Consider the following 22,023-nt stretch of genomic DNA (forward strand, 5'->3'; position numbering starts at 1 on the left):
TTGATGTTTATCATTCATACATGAACATCCATAAGCAATAAGTATATAGTATAAATTGTGAACTTAAAAACAAACATGCATATCATCATACAGGGCTTCTATACATTACCCCACCTCATTTTAAATTTTAAATTAAACTGGCTTTCCCTCACCCATTATCCTGACTTGCAGTTCTTTATATGTATTTAAAAACTATGACCAGATGTGATGATATATTTATACATACGATACTTATACTGTTTATCAGAATGCTAGGCCAATAGTTTGCAGAACTGGTGATAGATTATGAAACAAGTATTTGAAATAATGTAATTTATCTGATTATGTTATAGATGTCCTCTTGGAATAGACATATCAAAAGAAGTTGGAGAAGCTGCCATAAAAGTACCACATTTAAAAATAATGATTTGATTTTTGCTAAATACTTAAAGTAGTATTTCAACATTAAAATTAGGTCTTAATTTTTTAATATATCAAATTGTATATAATATGAATTGTTCATCAGGGCTTTCTTTTGTTATTTTCTTATATTTGATGTTTGACTTGCTCTTCAGAAAGGCTATAATAATGTTATAATCTTATGAGGGAATATAACTTTTTTATTATCAAAAGTAAAACATCTTGGGAAGCGGATTTGGCTCAACTGATAGCATCTGCATACCACATGGGAGTTCCAGGATTCAAACCCAGTGCCTCCTGACCTGTGTGGTGAACTGGCCCACTTGCAGTGCTAATGCGCGCAAGGAGTGCCATGCCACGTGGGGTGTCTCCTGTAAGGAGAGCCACCCCCCGCAAAAAAAGCACAGCCTGTCCAGGAGTGGCGCCGCACACACAGAGCTGACGCAACAAGATGACGCAACAAAAAGAGACACAGATTCCTGGTGCTGCTGACAAGAATCCAAGTGGACACATAAGAACACACACAGCTAATGGACACAGAGCAGACAACAGGGCAGGGAAAAGGGAGATAAATAAATAAATAAAAAATAAATCTAAAAAAAAGAAAAGAGTAAAACATCTTGCGGAGGAAAGAAAGTACTGATGTTGACAGGTAGAAAGAAAAACTTTGGAAGTAATAGAGATTCTGCTGAGTCCTGGCCCCACATTCCCTAGGTCTAAATCTTTTTTTCCCTTTCACAAAATCAGGATAGTAGAAGCTATTTTGTGACTCCTACTGAAATAAGAGCCTGACTTATGAGAGAGCACTTTAGAAAGATAGCCAGGTTAAAGTCGTATCAAATCAGAGAATTCCAAATCAAGACAAGAGATCATTTTCTCTAATAGAATGTATGCTATTAATTATAAAAACAGGTCATTAATTATTCTCTCTGGGGCAAATGCAATAATATGTTTACGCATTTCTTAAAATTCATCTAATTTGAGATTTTTTAAAACTTGTTATGCAAGTAATCCCTTGTGTGTGTGGTAGTCTTTTAGTTGGCCACATATGTTCACATACATTATCTTAGAAATTGTAATCAGATGAAATAAATGAGATGAAAAAGGTTTTTGTTTGTTTTTGGTAATTTTCCCAAAAAAATTACCAAATTTTGAACTGCAGATATCATAATTTTTTTTCCTTGCCTAGATTAAAGCAACTGAGTGTACTTCCTTGGAATATAAGAATAATGCTACTGACTAATTTCCTTTGAGAAGTTGTAACAATTGAGGTGGATTTATATTAAGTCATCCTACTAGACCAAGTTGTTACCCATCCAGTCAGTCACTTGGTTTATTGAGAAAGTAGGGGTTAGGGTAAAAATTTAGAGTGAAATGATACCTTATTTAATTTTGCCTAAGGTAACCTCCCTTTTGGGAAGTTCTATAAGTAATTTCCTTTTCAGAATTGTGGTCATAGAGTATTGCTTTATGATAACCCATTTTATCCTAGAAATAGAAACTATAATTGCATATGAGGGAACACATATAGTCCAGGTTATACAGCTTTGCATTCTTTTTCATTTTAACAAATTGAGGTATAAGTACGATAAAATTAGTTTGTAAATGTCATTTATAAGAAACTATTAGTTTGTGAATGCACATTTTATATTTGGATTTACATTCTGTATCAGGAATCTGAACTCAGAGAGAAGAATTGTAATTATTTCCTGGCTATTCTAATCAGAGTCCATATACCATGGAAGTCTGTATACCAAATTTCTTCCCACTACCAGAAATATTATAAAATAGGGATACCTAAAATGTAAGTTCTTAAAGTTCAAAGTACAAAAATTATACAAGGTGCTGCAAACATACATGTCAAAATTCACTTCATGGTACAAATAAAGGAACTACAGATAAAGGAAATGAACAAATTCTGGAAGGCTTCCATATCTTTTGGTCTTTCAATACTCAGCCATAGGTAGGGAAAAGGAAGGAAGGATGACTAGAAGGAAAATGGAGGGAGAAACATTGAATATAAAGGCAAACCTATGTTGCAGCCAAAAGGCAGCTTATACTTACAGGTGGGAGGCAGGCAAATTGCTGAAATCCTTTATCTTGGATCCTTTACTAGAACTTTGGGAGAAATACTGTAAGTTTTAGGAGTGGTAAGATGGTTCTGACTAGGCCAATATAATCAGTAAATGTCTATGTTATTAAATACAAAGAATCTCAGTCCTCAACCCTGAAAAATACAGTTTATACCATACCTGAAGCCAGTTTCAAAAGAAAGGCTGATGTCAAATGCTTTTCTTACATGTACAGATGCTAGTAATATTTCTCTTGTCATGAATTCTTAGCCTTAACTGTGCTAAATAAATGGCAGTTTCTTATCATTTTTAGCCCTTTCTAGTATTAAAAATGCCATTTCCCCCCACAGTTCCTGTGTTTTAACTCCATTCACCAGAAAGTTAAAACCAGAACAATTAATTTAGAATTAAATGTGAAGGTTAAAGATTTCTCTTACTGTTCAGTGGTTAAGAGTATAGACTTTGAAGTCAAGCACATAGAAGACTCCTAAGTACACGTAGGAGCTGTTATCATCATCATTGTTATATTAAGGCATGTTGGGGAAAATAATTGCTAATTAATATATATGTTCAGTGTATATTGCAGCCAGATGGAGATGGGTTATAACAGACCCTCAGACTATACAGAGGTGATTGAACAAAGAGGACAATGAAGCCCATTTTGTTTTGGTATCCATCATATCCTTATGCTACTGTAAAGTTATGAGCAGCAGACATATGCCAAAATTTGTACCTATTGGAAACAGTGCTCTTTGGGCAAAGACATCAAGAATAATGATTCTAAGCCATAAAGTATCACCCTTTCCAAATGCAAACCAAAGATACCTTCTATAAGTATGGAGAATGGTAAACCCTGGGGCCACATTTTTAGCCATACCTGAGTACATTGATAGACAATGAATTCAGATTTTATACTCAAAATTTCTTAAAAGTACACTTTTCAGGTTTTAGAATACTCGAGGCATTTGTAATTTATCATTAAAGATTTCAAAAGCAATTCAGTGAGAGTTGAAGTGAATCAGGATTTTTTAGCCCTGCATAACCATTTTTAAATGTTGCTAACAAGATATATACACACTAGTTACACCACGCATGCCAGGTGGTAAATTTTCATAGATGTAAGTGTAGGCATTCTATTACAGAAAATTTTCTTATTTTTTGACATCAGAGCTCTACAGATTTTAAATTCCAGTAGACATACTATTTAGTATAAATATTAAGAACTTTCATTAGTATATTAAGAATTTTCATTAAAAAAAAATTGCTCAGGAATCCTTTCATCTTGAAATGTTTTTATAAGGCTTCTGGAGGTTCCAGGTTGGCTTTCTGTACATTTTTACCAAGTTGGCTCAAAAACACTATTCTTGGTCTTGAAACTTTTATAATATCTGATGAAGTTGCAGATGAAAAAGAAAAAATATTATGAGAGACCGTGTTCTTTTTTGTTGTTCTGAAGAGTCCCATGAAGTTAGCTACAGGAGTTATTAAAGTCAAAGAATCTCTTGGTTGAAGTTTAGGTTTTGCTTTTCTTCGGTGTTCTTTCCCTAAAAATTAGAAAATGAGTATCTTTCTTAAGAATCTTAAACATAGCCTCATTACTTCCAGTTCTGTATAATTTTATTTTCATGTCCTTGCTTAAACATACTAAGAAAACAGATCAGTTAGTCAAAGATTAACTGAGTTTTGGAGACCAAAAATTTCTGGGGACCAATATATGATTGCCAACTTTTTTTATTATGCCAAGTTGGCATTAATGAAAGAGCAAATGCCAATTACTTTAAACATCATTTTATAAAAGAACAAGTTTTTTAGTGGAAAATATATTATTCCAAACTGATGGACTTTACATTGAATGAAATTAATTTAATCTGAAACCTACTACATTGTTTCTATTTTTTCTTACCACAAACTAGTGAAAACTTCACACACCATTGTTGGTACACAGACTATTGTTTAAAGACCAGTATTAAAGTGAAGAAAAAGTGGGACTGATTTTATTCTTTTGTGTAAGTTACTCTTATACTGAAGAAACGATTACAAGTAAATTTGGGGGGGTAGCCTCTACATTTTGAATTTTTAGAAATAGAACACAGAATTATAAAATGTAAGAGCTAGAAAGTACCTTAGAAATTAAAGAAAAATCAGTTACCTTTTTTAAAGACAGGAATTATGGATGGTCCTCCATTTTTCTCCAGACTAAAAGGAAAACATTTTTATCAGAAAAACTAGAAATATATAAAAAGACATAGTACCCAGTTACCATGTTCAGTGTCTTATGGTCTAATTCATACATATTACCTATTCAGCATAATGTAACCTAGATTTGCTGTTACTAAGTTGTTTGATCATTCTTTTCTTGTGACATTTGGGATTATACATTAACATTCCATTCCATTGGCATTCCATTGACCAGATATCTTGATTAACCAAATACATGTTTACTAGTTTTGTATTAATTGATAGTCATAATGATAATCAGAGGCATCCTAAAACATTTTCTGAAACATCAGAGAATTTTATTCTGTCATTTAAGTAGAAATTTAAATTTCAGTATTCACTTTGTTTATACAAATATTTCTGTATTCTTTCATTCTGGTAAAAAACCCCTGACTTTTATTTATTTATTTTTTAGGAGGTTTATTCACATACCATACAATCCATCCAAATACCAAAATATTGGAAACAAGCTATATGTGCATCCATAGGAGATTGGCCAAATAAACTAGGATATATTCACAAAATGGTATACCATGTAGCTATAAAAATGAACCAGAGTAATTCCGTAATATATTGAGTGAAAACTCTTTGTTGACCCCTGCTGTAGGGTTTACAATATACATCTGTAAATTACTATAATTTACCTTAAATAATATACTGCTTCCCATATAATTTGAGCCTTATACAATATATTTCTCACCTCTTTTGTGCTAGTGCTATTACACATTTTACTTCTCTATGTATAATAAATCATTATTGTTTTTTATTTGAAACAGTTAATTTACTTTTAAAGAAATGTTAAAGTGAGGAAGAAATGTCTTTTTATTTGCTCACATATTTGCTGTTTCTAACATTTTTCATTCCTTTTTTTGGTTCCCAGTTTTATTTGATATCATTTTCCATCCATCTGAAAAACTTCCTGTAAGATTTCTTGTAGTGCAGCTCTGCTGGCAACAAGTTCTCTAAACTTTGTGGAAAAATATGTTTTACACCTTTATTTTTAAAAATTATTTTCCCTATAGTATAGAATTCTTGGTTGACAGCCTTAAACTTATCATTCTATTTTTCTTCTAGTTTGCTGGTTTTTGATGAGAAATGTGGAGACAGTCTTCATTCCTCTCTAACTAATGTGTCTTCTTTTCTCTGGCTATTTTAAGATTTTTCTCTTTATTTCTGGAGAGCAGCTTTGTTTTGATGTGCATTTGTGTACATTTCCGTATTCAATGAACCTCTTGTATCTGTGGTATTATAGTTTCCATCTAATTTGGCAATTTTTCAGCCACTTATTTCTTCATATATTTTTTCTTTCCTCCTTATTTCTGTGACTCCTGTTGCTTGTATATTAGACTGCTTGATATTGTCCTACAGGTTGAGTCTGTTCATTTTTATATCCATCTCTTTTCTCTGTGTTTTATTTTGGGTAGTTTCTGTTGCTTTGTCTTTAAGTTCACTGTTCTTCAGTCTATCTGTTGTTAACCCCATCTAGTGAAATTATCATTTCAGATATTACATTTTTCATATCTAGAAGTTGGATCTATTTTAGATCTATGATTTATCTTCTCATGTTCATCTTTTCCTTTAAATTGAGCATATTGAATATATCTTTGTGAGCTTTCTTAAAATCTTTGTCTTAATTCCATCATCTCTGTCATTCCTGGATCTGTTTTTATTGACTGATTATTCCCCTGATTATGAGTCATATTTTCCCTTTTCCTTACATATCTAGCAGTTTTTATTGGACACTGGACATTGTGACCTTATATTGTTAAGTGCTAGATTATGAAATATTCTATTTAAAATGGTTGGGCTTTTTCTGGCAATCAGTTAAGTTACTCATGTCAATAAGTTAAGTTACTTGATCCTTTCAAGGCTTGTTTCTAACCTTTTAAGGAAGAGTCTAGAGTATTTTTTACGGCTAATTTAGTTCTACTACTAAGACATTGATACTTAGGAGATCTCTACTGAATATGCCATGTAATCAGTGAAGTTTTTCCACTCTAGCTGGTGGGAAATCAAATAATTGCTAATCCTGTGGGAGCTCTGGGAATTGTCAGTTTAGAGATTCCTGGTAATTGTTTGGGTTTGTTTGTATTTTTTTTTACTCCCTTGGCAATTGTTCCTTGTCTGGCCTTGTCAAGTTTTACCTTCTTTATGCTCAGATTGGCATTTAGGCATAGACCTAAGGAAACCCCTATATACATTTTTAGAGCGCTTCCACTCAGTCCCTCCCTCCTTTCTAATACCATGCCCTGCGAATTCTAGCCACCTTATCCTTCAAAAGCTCTGATTGTTTCTTCAGCATAGCAAGATAACAAGGCTCTGTTTAAGTTTTCCTTTGCTGTGCCATGGTCCAGAAATGCTTCTTGGTAGAAAGCTGGCACAATTGTAGGGTTTATCTCATTTGTTTTATTTTCTTCTCACAGAGATCCATTCCTATACTGTATGTGTTCCAATGTCTGAAAAAAACAGTTGTTTCATATATTTTGTCCAGTTTTCCTTTTGTTTATGGCAGGGGAGCAAGACCTGTAACAATTATTCCTTCATGGGTAGAAATGAAAGTCCTATAAATCCCATACTCTTAACCACTCATGAATAATAAACTGATCAATAAGTGCCACCACCCCCCTCTCAATCTGAAGCAGAGTGGGTATCACCACCCCAAAATCCTCAAGATTGAGGAATGAACAAACAGAAGAGGGGAATACAACCTTGGATCAAAGTAGACTTACTATTGTTATAATGGCAGAACTTTTAACATTGATATAAAGAATCCCTCCAGTTGTGACAACCAAAAATGTCTCCAGACATTGCAGATATCTCCTGGGGGGTAAATTCCTCCTTCATGTCCCCACCTCCTTTTGAGAACCATTTTACATGATCGATGGTCACATACCCATTATCCACTTCAACTCAATCTATTTCCACTCCCCCAGCTCTTTGTTCCAGTCCTACTAGATTATTTACTGTCTTCAAGCTTTTGGCATATATTGTTTCCTCTTCCTGGAAGGCTTCCTCTGGTCTTTTCTCCACTCCTCTATTAGAACTCAGTTTAGACATGGCTTCCTCCAGGAAACATCTGAATTTCCAAGACTGAGTACCCTTCCTATGTGCTTCTTAAGCATTCAATTCTGAGTACCCTTCCTATGTGCTTTTTTTTTTTTTTTTTTTAAAGATTTATTTATTTATTTAATTTCCCCCCCTCCCCTGGTTGTCTGTTCTTGGTGTCTATTTGCTGCGTCTTGTTTCTTTGTCCGCTTCTGTTGTCGTCAGCGGCACGGGAAGTGTGGGCGGCGCCATTCCTCGGCAGGCTGCTCTTTCTTTTCACGCTGGGCGGCTTTCCTCACGGGCGCACTCCTTGCGCGTGGGGCTCCCCCACGCGGGGGACACCCTTGCGTGGCACGACACTCCTTGCGCGCATCAGCACTGCGCATGGCCAGCTCCACACGGGTCAAGGAGGCCCGGGGTTTGAACCGCGGACCTCCCATATGGTAGACGGACGCCCTAACCACTGGGCCAAAGTCCGTTTCCCCCTATGTGCTTCTTAAGCATTCTAAGTTTATGTTTGTCATGTTATACTGCATTTGCTGGTTTGCTTGCTTATATCTTCTACTATAAGATTCTTGTGGGGCAGAGACTGGGTCTTGTTTATCCAGTGTCTGTGATCATAATTATTTGTTATATGATTAGTAAATTCTATCCATTACTCTGCTCCCCTATTCATTTATTTATCTATTTATTCAGCACCTATTAATTACTTCCATGTCATATATAGTGATATTTACTGGGAACAATGTAAAAGGCAGATAAGATAACACTCCTTCATTTTTTTTTTTTAAGATTTATTTATTTATTTAATCCCCCCACCCCCCCCCCCACCCCGGTTGTCTGTTCTCTGTGTCTATTTGCTGCGTCTTGTTTCTTTGTCCGCTCTCTGTTGTCTAGCCGCATGGGAAGTGTGTGCGGCGCCATTCCGGGGCAGGCTGCACTTTCTTTCACGCTGGGCGGCTCTCCTTATGGGTGCACTCCTTGCGCGTGGGGCTCCCCTATGCGGGGGACACCCCTGCATGGCGCGGCACTCCTTGCGCGCATCAACACTGCGCATGGGCCAGCTCCACACGGGTCAAGGAGGCCCGGGGTTTGAACCGCGGACCTCCCATGTGGTAGACGGACGCCCTAACCACTGGGCCAAGTCCGTTTCCCAACACTCCTTCATTTTATGAGAGAAATAGGAAATAAAAGTCAAATATATAAACACGGTATTTGCCAATTTTGGTAAATACCATGAAGAAAATAAACTTTATTTAGAAGCTTTTGTTCTGTCAGATATCAGGAACTGACTGCTGAACGTGGCTGAGATAATTTCTGACACAGCTTTAGGCTTGTTTGTCCCAAGGACCATAAGGCTGGGACAGAGAAATGATGTTTCACATAACATCTATATGAGGATGTATGTGTAACAATTTGCTGCCAGCCTCCAAATGGAATGTAAAACCCACTGATTAATAAAATGTATCCCATTCATACAACGGCATAAAGAATGTCAGAAAATTGAAATAGTAAGAAAAATGATTAAAAACTGAATACTCTATGCAATAACTACTGGGAACTAACTTGCATGTTACTTGTAGGTATTTTATATTGTCTCTCATTTACTCATCTATTTGATCAAAACATAGTAAGTTGCTCAAAGTGATCAGGGAGAGATTCATGGTAGAAGAGACACTTCAGATAGGTTTTGAAGAAAGCAGGTCTTTATGGATGAGGGGAGGATATTTCAGACAGAAACAGGATATGAAAAATTATAGTTCTATAGAACAGTACAGTGTGCTCAGAGGACACTAAATAGTCTGGTATTGGAATATAAGGAATCTGGAGATGGGATGGAAAATAAAGATCAGGTCACTTTATGTATTACTAATACTATAAAATTTATTCAAAGCCAGGGAATACGAATAAAATGTTTCAAGCCAATGAGTAACAATGTGTAACTATGTTAATACCATTTGTGAGTGTGTGTGATCATCTTGTACATATATAAAATAATGGTATTTCAAAACTTACCTGGTAATGAAATGGAAGACTAGATTAAAGTCAATATACTTTAAAGGTGGTTATCATAAGTTTATTCCTAGTAATTAGGTGAGGTGCATTTGCAGCTATTGACCTTAGTGAGGCACAGGCTTCAAATTACCACCAATAAGATTGCATATACTCAGTCTGTTCCTATGCCCACTACATGGTTGTAGGGCAACATGAAATTAGCTGGTGTTAGACTCAGATTCCTTTCGTGAAGAGTCAGATACCGCTAGTAAAATCCTCTTGCTATACATACTTAAAAGTCTACACATCCAAAGAAACTAAAAAGCCAGTGTAGGTACCAAAACAAAACTATCATGTTCCCAGCCACAATCTATTGTTTCCAATAATGTTATCAAGGAATATTTTGTGGGAAAATATAGCTGTCCTTCCCAAAGGCCTGAAATTTGCCTAAATCTTTTAATCCACTTTCCATTGTTTATTAAGCCAAACTCCCTCACATGATTGTTGTGAAGATTAAATAGTCCATAAAAATGCTCCAAGAAGAGTACATGGCACTGTTGGTGACAAAAGTATATAGTAAGGAATTTGGCCTCCTCAGAGAACAATCTGGCCTTTGTCTTTGGTCCCTGGGAGGTAACCTCTGAACACTTGGAATTTTCTGAGGTGATAGGAGTGTCTTTGTTATTTATCACAGGTCCCTCAGACCACAACATGATAGGCCAAGGCCTCTCTGGCAATGTGAAATCTCCTGATAGGGGGATGGCTGGAGATTGAATTCAACCACATAGGCAAAGAATTAGTCATGCCTGTGTAAGGAAGCCTCAATAAAAACTCTGGACATTGAAACTCAGTTAAGCATCTCTCGTTGACACATAATGGTTAAGAGGCAGTATCACCATCCAGGAATCCCTGGGGGGAGGACTACTGGAAGCCATGTATTTAAACCCTTCCAGAATCTGTACTATGCATCTCTTCCTTTGATTGATTTTAATTTATATCCTCTTGCTATAATAAAGTTGTTATCATGTAAAGTGGTACAGCCCTTGTGGAAAACAATGTGGCTGTTCCTTGGTAAATTGATTATAGGATTACCATATGACCCAGCAATCCCACTTCTAGGTATGTACCCAAAATAATTGAAAGCAAGGACTTGAACAGCTATTTGTATACGAGCCTTCATAGCAGCATTATTCACAGTAGCCAAAAGGTGGAAGCAACCCAAGTGTCCATCAACAAATGAATGGAAAAACAAGTTGTGGGATGTACATACAATTGAATTTTATTCAGCCTCAGGGGAATGAAATTCTGATGCATGACTCAACAGGGATGGATCTTGAAGACATAATGTTGAGTGAAATAAACTAGACACAGAAGGACAATTATTGTATGATTTCACTTATATAAAATTCCTAAAATAAGCAAAGTCATAGAGACAGATGGAGATTATTAAATTTCCTGTGGCTACGGTATGGAAGCAGAATAGGGAGTTATAACTTAATGGGTGCAGTTTCTGTTTGGGGTTATAAAAATGTTTTGGTAATGAATGGTGATACTGTGAGTGTAATTAATACCACTGAATTATCCACATGAAGTGGTTAAAATGGAAAAGTTTGTGTTAGATATGTGATACCACAATAAAAACTAAAATAAAACACTGCATTCTTAAGAAAAGTACTTTCCTGAGTATTGTGAGTCATTCTAATGAATTATCAAACTTGAGGGTGCTTATGGTAACCACCCACCCCACCCCAAAATTTTAGCCAGCTGGGATGAAGTGATGGTAATTCAGGGACCCCTGAATTTGCAGTTGGTATCTGAAATCTTGGGCAGACTTGGCAGTCTGAAGGACTGGTAACAATTCTTGTAAGTTTACTAACCTGTGAATATACATAATTCTGCAAGTTGAATGTTCATAACACCAAGGGATGCCATTCACCTCAGTAATTGTAGATTTGTACAGTCACTATTTCCAGCTATAAAGTATCCTGAGGAAGGGGCACCTTTCTGTTAAGTCTCACAATGTTCCCATAGGAGCTAGCTGTGAGAATGACTGTAAAATGATACTTTCATTCTTTATCCCTAAAATAATTTTTTCAAATTATAAGGGCCCTTCTTGGGAAGTAGATGTGACTCAAGTGACTGAACTCCTGCCTGCCACATGGGAGGTCCCGGATTCGGTGTCTTGTTTGAGCAAGACAGCAAGCTGGCACAACAGCCTGGCACAGCAAGCTGATGTAACAAGATAATGCAACAAGGAGACACAAAGAGAAACCACGATGAGAGACACAATAAAGCAGGGAGTGGAGGTTGCTCGAGCAATTGAATGCTTCTCTCCCCACATGGGGGGTCCCAGGTTTGGTTCCTGGTGCCTCCTAAAGAAGATGAACAGACACAGAGAAGAGACAGCAAGTGTGAACATGGGGGGCGGGGGGAGCGGGGGAGATATAAATAAAATAAATCTTAAAAAAAAAAGCATTACCTGAGTAAAGATTTTAAAATGTAGGCTATAGTTTTGCCTTAAGCTTTTTTAAAAAAGATTTATTTTTTTCTCCTCCCCTCATTGTTTGTACTTGCTGTCTGCTCTCTGTGTCCATTCATTGTATACTCTCTGTCTGCTCGTCTTCTCTTTAGGAGGCACTGGGAACTGAACCTGGGACCTCCCATGTGGTAGGAAGGCACCCAACTGCTTGAGCCACATTACTTCCCCAACTATTATTTTTTAACATTGTCATTATAGCAATTATAGTTTCCCTGACATTATATAAAAATTAGGAAACCAGTTTTGTTTTTTCAGTTTTTCAAATAATTGAAAGTAAAGTGATTGAAAGATGTACTCATCTTTCTCTGTACTTAAAATTGATTTATATAACCATGATAAACTATTGGATCTTATTCTCTTGTCTCTTCTGTTATCATAGACTTAATATTATATCTTGAGTACATAGGGAAATGTTTTAATGCATTCTTGCTTCCTAATTTTATTTCCTATTTATGACTACTGCTACTTGCAGAGAATACTTGCTATAATTTAGTTCCATCTACAGAAGAAAAGGAAATATGCTCACTGTAAGGAGATTCTCCTCCCATTTTTCAAAGACTAAAGTTCAGGATGAAAATACAGGGAGGCAAAATCCTCTGGAAAACTTCAACCACTGGGATAGATTTAGCCGTGTATTTACTGTGGGAGTTTGGCTTAGCTTTGGTTCAAGACCAGAAGACACTAATGTCATGGCAATGTTCCTGGTAACTCACAATTCTCAAATGTACCTTAATCTAACCAAAAATGGATTCCTGAATGTGACTTGGAGGCAATCAGTCTCCCAAAAACTTTTCTGAAATGTGAATAATCCAGGCCAGACAGAATCTCCAAGATCTGCTAATATTATTGTCTGTACCCACAGTTTGATTGGAATTAAAAGACACTTTGGTTTCTAAATCCCTTCTTTTCTATGTGCTTCTTTATTTAAGAGAGTGGGTCCCAGGTGGGAACACCTTCAGAATAAAGTCTGTCAATGTTTGGGGGAAAAAAAAAGACACTTTGGTGATAGACATTTAAAATGAAGTTTAACCTCTGGTATGCAGAGCATACTTTTACATCAAGGATAGTTTTCCCTTGTTCTTCCTTAAATAATACAAACACTCCTCTGTCAATAATAATTGCTACAGTGACCTTAAATATAGGTACAATACCTTAAGGAAGGAAGTCCCACTCTCTGTTGCATTTGAAATTCTCTTAAAAATGCTGGGTTAATACTTGCATCTCTGCTGATGCTCTTTGTTATACGAATGAACTGATTAGGTTTATTCCTGCATTCCTTTAATAGGATACGGAACGCATTTGCATTGTAAGTCAAGTAGCCTAGAGCACATGCGCAAGCTGCACGAACCTAAACAAAGAAGAAACAATTCTATCTTAACCATTGGATTTTGTTCTTAAAATGTCTAACCCAGAGCTCTCATTAGATACTTCATAGGAAAGTCTCTGTAGATATGTACAGCAAATATTTATGTCAACCCATAGCAACCTATCGGTGGAAGCGTAACAGCCATACTGCCATTGATTTCTAACAGTTGTTCTTAATCCTGACAGCATTTTAGAATTACCTGAAGAGTTAAAAACAAAAAAGCCCAGGCTCCACCCCACATCAACTGAATCAGAATCTCTTGGGGTAGAATCTGGGCATTTGTGTTGTTGTTTTTTTTAAGTGCCACAAATAATTCCTACGTGCAGAGTAATAACCGTTGAATTTTATGAACGAAGGCAGTGGATCTCAATCTTTGCTGTGCATTCGAATCACCTGGATAGCTTAGAAAATACCCATGCCAGGGTCCCATACCTAGATATTCTGATTTCCTTATTCTGGGGTACAACCTAGGCACTGGAGTTTTTCAAAAGTGCCCAGGTAATTGTAATGGAAACCAGGGAAGAGACTGTAGAATAAAAGTAGGTTAAAAATAAGCCATTCAGACAAAGCAACTCGGTTTTCCATTGGCAAAAACAAAGAAACAAGCACATGTATCAGGCTACAGGATTCCAGAAAAAAAATAATTCTTCCTTTGTTTGAAGGAAGTACCTTTTGCCTGTGATCCTGAAGTAATTAAATCGTTCATATGATTAATTAAAGTATACCCTTGCCAGTTCTTAAAGATCTTATAATTGGTGGCATAAAAAACTTCATACAGTCAACACAAACCAGACCCATGGCAGGGTATCACAGGGTTGACATATTGACATATTGGCCTTCATGTTAACATCCTGTTGCTTAATTCTTACTTGCCTTCAACCAGTGGTTCTCAGTCTCATCCCTGAACCAGCAGCTGCAGCACCACCTGAGAACTTGTTAGAAAAGCCAATTCTAGGGCCTGGCCCAGATGTACTGGATCAGAGACCAATGGGCCAGCCATCTGTTTTAACATGTCCTCCAAGTGATTCTGATGCACCTACTTTTTGAGAAACACTACTTTAGACCTTGGGACAGGGAGAATGAAGTAGGGAAAAATCAGAGGCAAACCAGTGCTATAGTCAGAGCAGCCTCTTTCATACCCCTGCACCCTTTGCCCTGATTGTCAGAGAAAGAAAACTGTCTTTTTTTTAAAAAAAAGATTCAAAGATAACAAAAGAGAACTGTCTTATTTTCATTCAGTCCAAATCAAATAAATCAAAGAAAGATTATGTGACAATGGTCACAAAAACTGACCATTTTTTTGTAAAATATAAAGATTTCAATTAAAAATTTTTATATGATAAATGTACTTTTTTGTAGATTGAATCTAATTCCATCATTAAGACAACTGTATTTGGTAGGGTTTCCTTTTTTTTTTAAATATTTAGTTACATTTATCTATATGGATATTGTAATTAAAATCCTAATTTTAAGCTTAAAGATTAAACAAATGTGCACTGTTTCTGGGAAGCAGATTGTGAATGGCAGATATAACTAATTAGTACTAGAAAAAATTTTAAGTTAGTAATATGAACTATGTAACACAACCTGCCTGTGGGGAAATTAGCCCACAGAAGCGAGAGAGGAAAAAATTCTATTTTTGCATATTAAATTTTAAAATTAGTTTTGTTTTTACCTCTTCTTTTTCTGAGTACAAATGGTAGCAGAGTCGTTGGACTGTCCCTAATGCAGTAAATGCTTCTGGAATACCAGCTCTAGAATGAGCTAGGCTGGCTATTAAGTTCCCTATAAATTAAACAACAACAAAAATGCTTGTGTTATTAAATTGATATAAACTGATATACCATGCTTTTGTTAATTTTAAGGTATTATTTAAAAAGGCTTATATCACAAGATATCTGTTAATGAAGCAGAGAAAGGCTTGTATATATTAATAAGGTATCAAATATAAACTTCTCCCAACTTTATGGTTTGATTTTCTTAAGCAACAGTAAAAGTCAAATGGTTTATGTAAGAGTGGAAACATTTGAAAATCAGAGGATTTTTCCTTCCTGTGACTTCAGAAGATATTTTGTTTAGATGTTTTTAGATTTTTTTTTTTACCAAGAACCTAATGCTTGAACTACAGTAATAAAATTTAATATGTCCTATCTGCAGTTCAGATGACTTTGACTTAAGAGCTTAATGTTATTTTAAAATCAAGGAGGGAGTGGATGTGGCTCAAGCAGCTGAGTGCCCATGTCCTACATGGGAGGTCCTGGGGTCGGTTCCTGGTGCCTCCAAAAGACAACAAACAAACAACAAGCTGTCAGTGAGCAGACATCAACTGAAAACAAAGAGCAGACATAGAGAAAAAAAAATGAGCAGGGAGTGGATGTGGCTCAAGCAGCTGAGCACTCGTCTCCTACATGGGAGGTCTCAGGTTCAGGTTCCAGTGCCTCTTAAAGGAGAAAAAAAAAAAAAAAAAAAAACGAGCATAAAAACAACAAAACAAAATGAGAAGACAATGAGTACATACATGACCAAAAAAACAATATGCGAACACACAAGGGAGCCACCTGGGGGATGGGGAGAGAGGAATCAAGGAATGTAAGCTTAGTGAAGTTTAAAATCACTGAAATTCTTACTACAAAAAAATATTTTTCAAGATTGAGAATAATATAGTGACCCAATAATTAATTACAATAAATAAAGGTACAGCAACAAACTTAAAACAATTCCATTCAAATTTATGTTTTCTTTTTAGTGCTTTAGGTGATATTCTTTCACAGTATTGTTGCCATGTTGGAATAAGTTTTTTTTTTTTTTTAAAGATTTATTTATTTATTTAATTTCCCCCCCTCCCCTGGTTGTCTGTTTTCTGTGTCTATTTGCTGCGTCTTGTTTCTTTGTCCGCTTCTGTTGTCGTCAGCGGCACGGGAAGTGTGGGCGGCGCCATTCCTGGGCAGGCTGCTTTTTCTTTTTCACGCTGGGCGGCTTTCCTCACGGGCGCACTCCTTGCGCGTGGGGCTCCCGCACGCGGGGGACACCCTTGCGTGGCACGGCACTCCTTGCGCGCATCAGCACTGCACATGGCCAGCTCCACACAGGTCAAGGAGGCCCGGGGTTTGAACCGCGGACCTCCCATATGGTAGACGGACACCCTAACCACTGGGCCAAAGTCCATTTCCCTGGAATAAGTTTAACACAAATTTAAAACATACATATATTTTTACATTTGGGGGCAGGTACTTTATTGAAATTAACTGGGTTTTTGTTCTCCTATTTTTTCCTTCCCCCATTATAAGTCAACAAGACCTTTGTGCTTACTGCTTCAGAGTAGGTTGTATAGACCAAAGCAAAAATTTTCTAAAGGTAACTTCTCTTTCAATCTTAAAATTTCAATAGCCCAAGTTTATAGGAGGCATTATACTATGGGAAGGGGAGAGAGGTGAGTGCCTTTAAAGATGGATAGTAAGAACTCATGATTTTGGATTGCTTCTCCACTTGGTGATGTTTGATTTTTAGTCCCTATTTGATTGTAGAAATACTAAGGATTAAAACTGGAGATGGTTTCCTTAACAAAGTATTTGAACTTGCTTTTTTCAGTGAATTGCCTTGTAAAATAAAATAATAAAATCAAATGTGGGAAAAAAAGGATAGTAAGAAATGGGAAAAAATTGAAGAGTGTGGAAGATCAAAGACTATGAAGGAGATGGTGCTTTACAGTTCTCAAAGGAGTAGAAGCAGGCTTCTTGAGTGGGGAATAGTTAAGTGGTACACACAGGAAAACTGTACCCTTGGCAACAGAATTCCCAGTCTCTGCAAAACTTCTGTGCCTTTGGGGCCTCTCCTGGGAACTGTGACAACTTGGATACTGAGTGCGTCAGTAATTTCACCATATTCCTGAACCCTGAATGCCCAGCTTTGATTGAGATACCCCAGACATGCATATGACTCTGGAGGTTGGGGCAGAGAAAGCTCCAATGATTTTTGAAATTTAATTTTCATCTGGGTTACATTAATTTACTATTTGAAAACTAGGTAAATGTGACAGTTCTTATACATGGGAGTTTGTGGAGTAAAATTTAAACCCGCTACAAGGATTACTGTGACACTGGATAAAGAATATTATTTAGATGAAAATATATTTTTAATAACTTTTTTAAAGGTGTAAGTTTTTTTTCCTGGCTGTTTCCATCAGAAGTTTTTATCTGCTTGATTTTTCCTTCCATGCCAAGTAAATTTACTCCATAAAAATATAATTCTGTGGAAGCAAGAGGAGTTTCCTTTGTTGACTTCAGTGACTCATTTCAGCTGAAAAATAAGCAAGCAAACATTAGCCTATTTTTATTTTTGGGGGGTAGTCACTCCAGATGGCTGTGGTTCTGACACTGTTTTATGGCTGCTTTGAGAGTGCTGAAGTTGATAACAAATATTATTCATCACTTATGTGCTAGCTGGAGAGTTAGGTCTGGAGTAGATGTAGTCACACAATTAGCATTGAGTGTCAAGAACTCCACTAAGGGTGGTGGACTTGGCCCAGTGGTTAGGGCATCCGTCTACCACATGAAAGGTCCAAGGGTCAAACCCTGGGCCTCCTTGACCCGTGTGCAGCTGGCCCATGCGCAGTGCTAATGCGTGCAAGGAGTGCCGTGCCACGCAGGGGTGTCCCCCACCTAGGGGAGCCCCATGCACAAGGAGTGCGCCCTGTAAGAAGAGCCACCCAGCGCGAAAGAAAGTGCAGCCTGCCCAGGAATGGCGCTGCACACAAGGAGAGCTGACACAACAAGATGACGCAACAAAAAGAAACACAGATTCCTGTGCTGCAGACAACAACAGAAGCGGACAAAGAAGACGACACAGCGAATAGACAGAACACACAAGTGGGGTGGGGAAGGGGAGAGAAATAAATAAATCTTAAAAAAAAAAAAAGAACTACATTAAACCACTTTGCTTTGCTATGTTCGATAACAACATACAGTAAACTCAGCTTTTAGCAAAATGCATAGAATTGGTCAAAAGGAAACCAGACAGAGGTAGATCAACAAGTATCTGCCACCACAATTGAAGAAATAGATCAGTATGTAAATTCTGTTCTTGGTAGTTTACAATTGAATGATCACTTCATATACTGGAAAAAATAATTAGGGGTTCAAAAAAGTAGTTAGGAAAGCATAAAGGCTGTGTTCACTGTTTATCTGAGCCTCTTCTGAGTTTAGATTCCCATTGTTGCAGCTAGATTTACTCCGTAAATGCTTACATACGTCCATTCTTCAAACCATATAATAGTTTGTCAGGCTAATTATTTTATTATTGCTCAGATTACAAAAAAAAAAACAATTTTTGAGAACTTCTTTGTGAATACAATTAACTTTTAGTCATTCCTTACCTGTCAAGATAATAGTGGTACTATGAACTGAATACAGACTCTCAGTTAAAATAGAAACACCTCTTGCAGACAAAGTAATATGGTCCACATCTGTAATAACTTTAGCTAATACAATAATCTGAAAACAAACAAAAAGCATGGAATCACTGACATTTTCTATTCAGTTCCAATTAAGCTTTTTTGATTTTTGTGGGGTGGTGTTTTTTTTGTTTGGTTTGGTTTGGTTTGGTTTGGTACTTCTTGGGAAGTTAAGAGGGATATTTTGTGGGATTCAAGGGAGTTAGAGTACTTGTCCCTTTCTGGTCATTGCAATGACCATTGACAATAGTAGATCATATTCTTCTTCCTACAATGCATGCAACTTTTGAAACCTTGAAATATAGGTTCATAGAAAATTCTCTCCTAAATGGCATAGGATAGAATAAGAAGAGAGAATAATCCTAAGAACCCAGACACATATAGTTAGAGGGTTGGAGAATCAATGTGATCAGCTAAAGATCTGCAGTTAGAAAACCTGCTTTGAACACTAACTTGTTTCTCTCTCCCTATTTCCTTTCAATATGAGAGTGATTAAGATCATAATACCTGCCTACCAATGTCACTGTCTCTTAAAATAAGTACCAAATGAGGTATAAAGGCAAATGTGCGTTCTAACTTGCAAAATTCTAAATAATTGAAGAAACCCTCATCACTAATGAAGTTATTATGTGGAAGGGTCTGGTATTCAAAATATATAAAAATGTTTTATAAATCAGTAAACATTTTCCAGACCCTATATTTTTTCTGATTTTCAAGATTTTGCAAAAAGACATACTTATTGATTTGAAGTTTTAACCCCTGATTTTATACCTGAAATGCTGCCATTGCTCTCTCAGTTTCAACTGTTGATTCAAGAAAAGGTTCAAAAATAGATATCGTCATTGTTCCATTCTCCAATATTAAGTATTGTTGAAAGCGATTATTGAAGGCAAAAAGGGATAATGCATAGCCTGCTCTTAAACAAATATTCTAGAAGCAGAAGAAACATGCATTATTTTTAACTTAGTTTGTTTCTCATGTTACCCAAGATATTATACTTTGAATTCTTGCCAGTTAAAATATGTTGCCTTCTTACCTCTGGGAGTAAAATAAAACATAATTAGGAAAAGTAGATAAGTTACCCCTCAGAATGATTCTGAACAGACATAACAGAAAGAAAACTAGGTGGTAGCAGCAGGAAGAAGAAAAATCATTTTAATTTTCAAAGAGAATGGTAGATTATTGGTTATGCAAATGAATTGGTAACTGGAAACTCTGCAATTTCATTAACCCTCAACTTTTTTGTTTCAACATACTTTTATTTTCAACATTTCAAAGTAGTATTGATAAATCTCAAAGCTTCCCTTGTTATATATGGCATTCCATGCATTGTGGAATAATCTACAGTCTCTTAAAATAAGTTCATGTGTAAAATTTCTTTTGTACTATATTCTAAGAGGGAATAAAAGAAAAATAATTTTTTTTTTTTAATCTTATTTTAACATCTTGGGGCTGGGCAAATAGCAGAAGTCAGTTCTCCTTCAGAGTCATTGTGTTTGCCAAAGTTACACATACAAGTATGGGACAACTTCCAGAAAGACATAAAAGACAAAATCTTATTTTTAACTTTTTATTTGAACAGTGTAGTACACAGAAGAAGAACCCTTAATCTTAGTGAATTTTCTTCTGCAACAATTAATATAAAAAATGTTATGTGTACATATTGAAATATTTACAGATAAAATGCTATAATGTCTGAAATTTGCTTCAAAAATAATATTTAAGGAAGGACATATTCCTGCATACATTTTCCCTAAGTATCAACTGTCTTACACTCTACTTCATATATCCATTCATACCAAGGATGGTTTTACCTACTAGTTGCTTACTTTCTCTTTACACCCACTGTGATTTGTGAATGGGAGAAGAATGCATGTTATTTTTGCTCATTAAAATATTTTCAAAAGTATATTTAATTAATTTGGTTATGGATTTTAATTAACAAGAAAACAGTTGAACAATAGTAACTCTAAAATAAGACTTATTTTATGGGGCTTGTGAAAATCATTCTTACCTATTTTACATCATTTAATTGATTCTAGTTTTATAACATGATAATTTTAATTAAATCTCCATTTAAGTTATATTAAATTTTAAATTATATCTCTATGAAGATACGATGAATGTGGCTAGGAATTTCAAGAATCACGTTAACTGACAATTTTTATTCCACTCTTGTCATTCTCCAGAAGATAGGTATTCATGCAATACCGTATTTCGTTGTTGAACAACCCTCGCTCACCTCTAATTTCTGCAACAATTCTGAGACCTGAAATCTCCTACTATAGGTTTAATTAGGGACAACAGTGGGCTCAGTACTTTCTCGATAGCCCTGTGTATATAAGAAACCCTAGAACAGTCACACCATTTTGATGATTCTTACAATTGAAAATTTTGGCCAAGATCAGATAAAAATCCTTCAGTTCATCCTTAAGACTTCTAGTTCTCTAAGATTCTCTATGTCTGTAGAACTGATGCTCAAGGATGTTATCTATTATGAGTCAAACGTAGAGAGTGAAGCAGGCAGTAACTGCCTGGAGGGAAGGGAGAATGGTGTGGAATTATGTGTAGTAGAAGAGGGAGAAGAAGGGTCTACATGAGGAATAGGGTAATTAGAATAAATTGTGAAAGGAACAGAAAGGAGAGTAAAGAAAAGTGGCTGACTCAGGCATGAATTCAGTCTCCTCACACTATTATCTCCCATACGAATACAGCAGTACTTCTCTCCCTTGTGTAACACATTAAAGTAAAATTCTATATTAAAAAAAGAAAACAACATGACTTCACTTCTCCCCTGGATAACCCTTCTTTCTCTCTTGACAATTTCTCATACCTGAGAGAGACAGAGCAGGTAATTTTCTTCCCTGAGTGCTAAACGCATTATAGGTATCAGAGGCTCCTGAACTCTCGGTAGTGCTATTTACTGTGTGGCCTGAGGACC

At 36.1% G+C, this 22,023-nt stretch overlaps 2 protein-coding genes across 4 annotated transcripts in view; one reads left to right on the forward strand and one right to left on the reverse strand.

Moving 5' to 3' along the window:
• OSGEPL1 (O-sialoglycoprotein endopeptidase like 1) overlaps positions 1–11,402 on the forward strand; it is a 32,313-nt gene extending 20,911 nt beyond the window's left edge. For both annotated transcript variants that reach the window (XM_004452537.3, XM_004452538.2), the window contains one exon: positions 333–11,402. In XM_004452537.3, coding sequence (XP_004452594.1) covers positions 333–411 — 79 coding nt within the window. In that variant the 3' untranslated portion in view covers positions 412–11,402. The remainder of the gene's footprint in view (positions 1–332) is intronic.
• ANKAR (ankyrin and armadillo repeat containing) overlaps positions 3,765–22,023 on the reverse strand; it is a 123,373-nt gene continuing 105,114 nt past the window's right edge. For both annotated transcript variants that reach the window (XM_058300501.1, XM_058300502.2), the window contains 6 exons: positions 19,854–20,012; positions 19,005–19,122; positions 15,309–15,418; positions 13,419–13,615; positions 4,621–4,667; positions 3,765–4,015 (listed from right to left, as the gene is read on the reverse strand). In XM_058300501.1, coding sequence (XP_058156484.1) covers positions 3,765–4,015; positions 4,621–4,667; positions 13,419–13,615; positions 15,309–15,418; positions 19,005–19,122; positions 19,854–20,012 — 882 coding nt within the window. The remainder of the gene's footprint in view (positions 4,016–4,620; positions 4,668–13,418; positions 13,616–15,308; positions 15,419–19,004; positions 19,123–19,853; positions 20,013–22,023) is intronic.

Source organism: Dasypus novemcinctus, chromosome 7 (genome assembly GCF_030445035.2).
Source record: "Dasypus novemcinctus isolate mDasNov1 chromosome 7, mDasNov1.1.hap2, whole genome shotgun sequence".
NCBI lineage: Eukaryota > Metazoa > Chordata > Mammalia > Cingulata > Dasypodidae > Dasypus > Dasypus novemcinctus.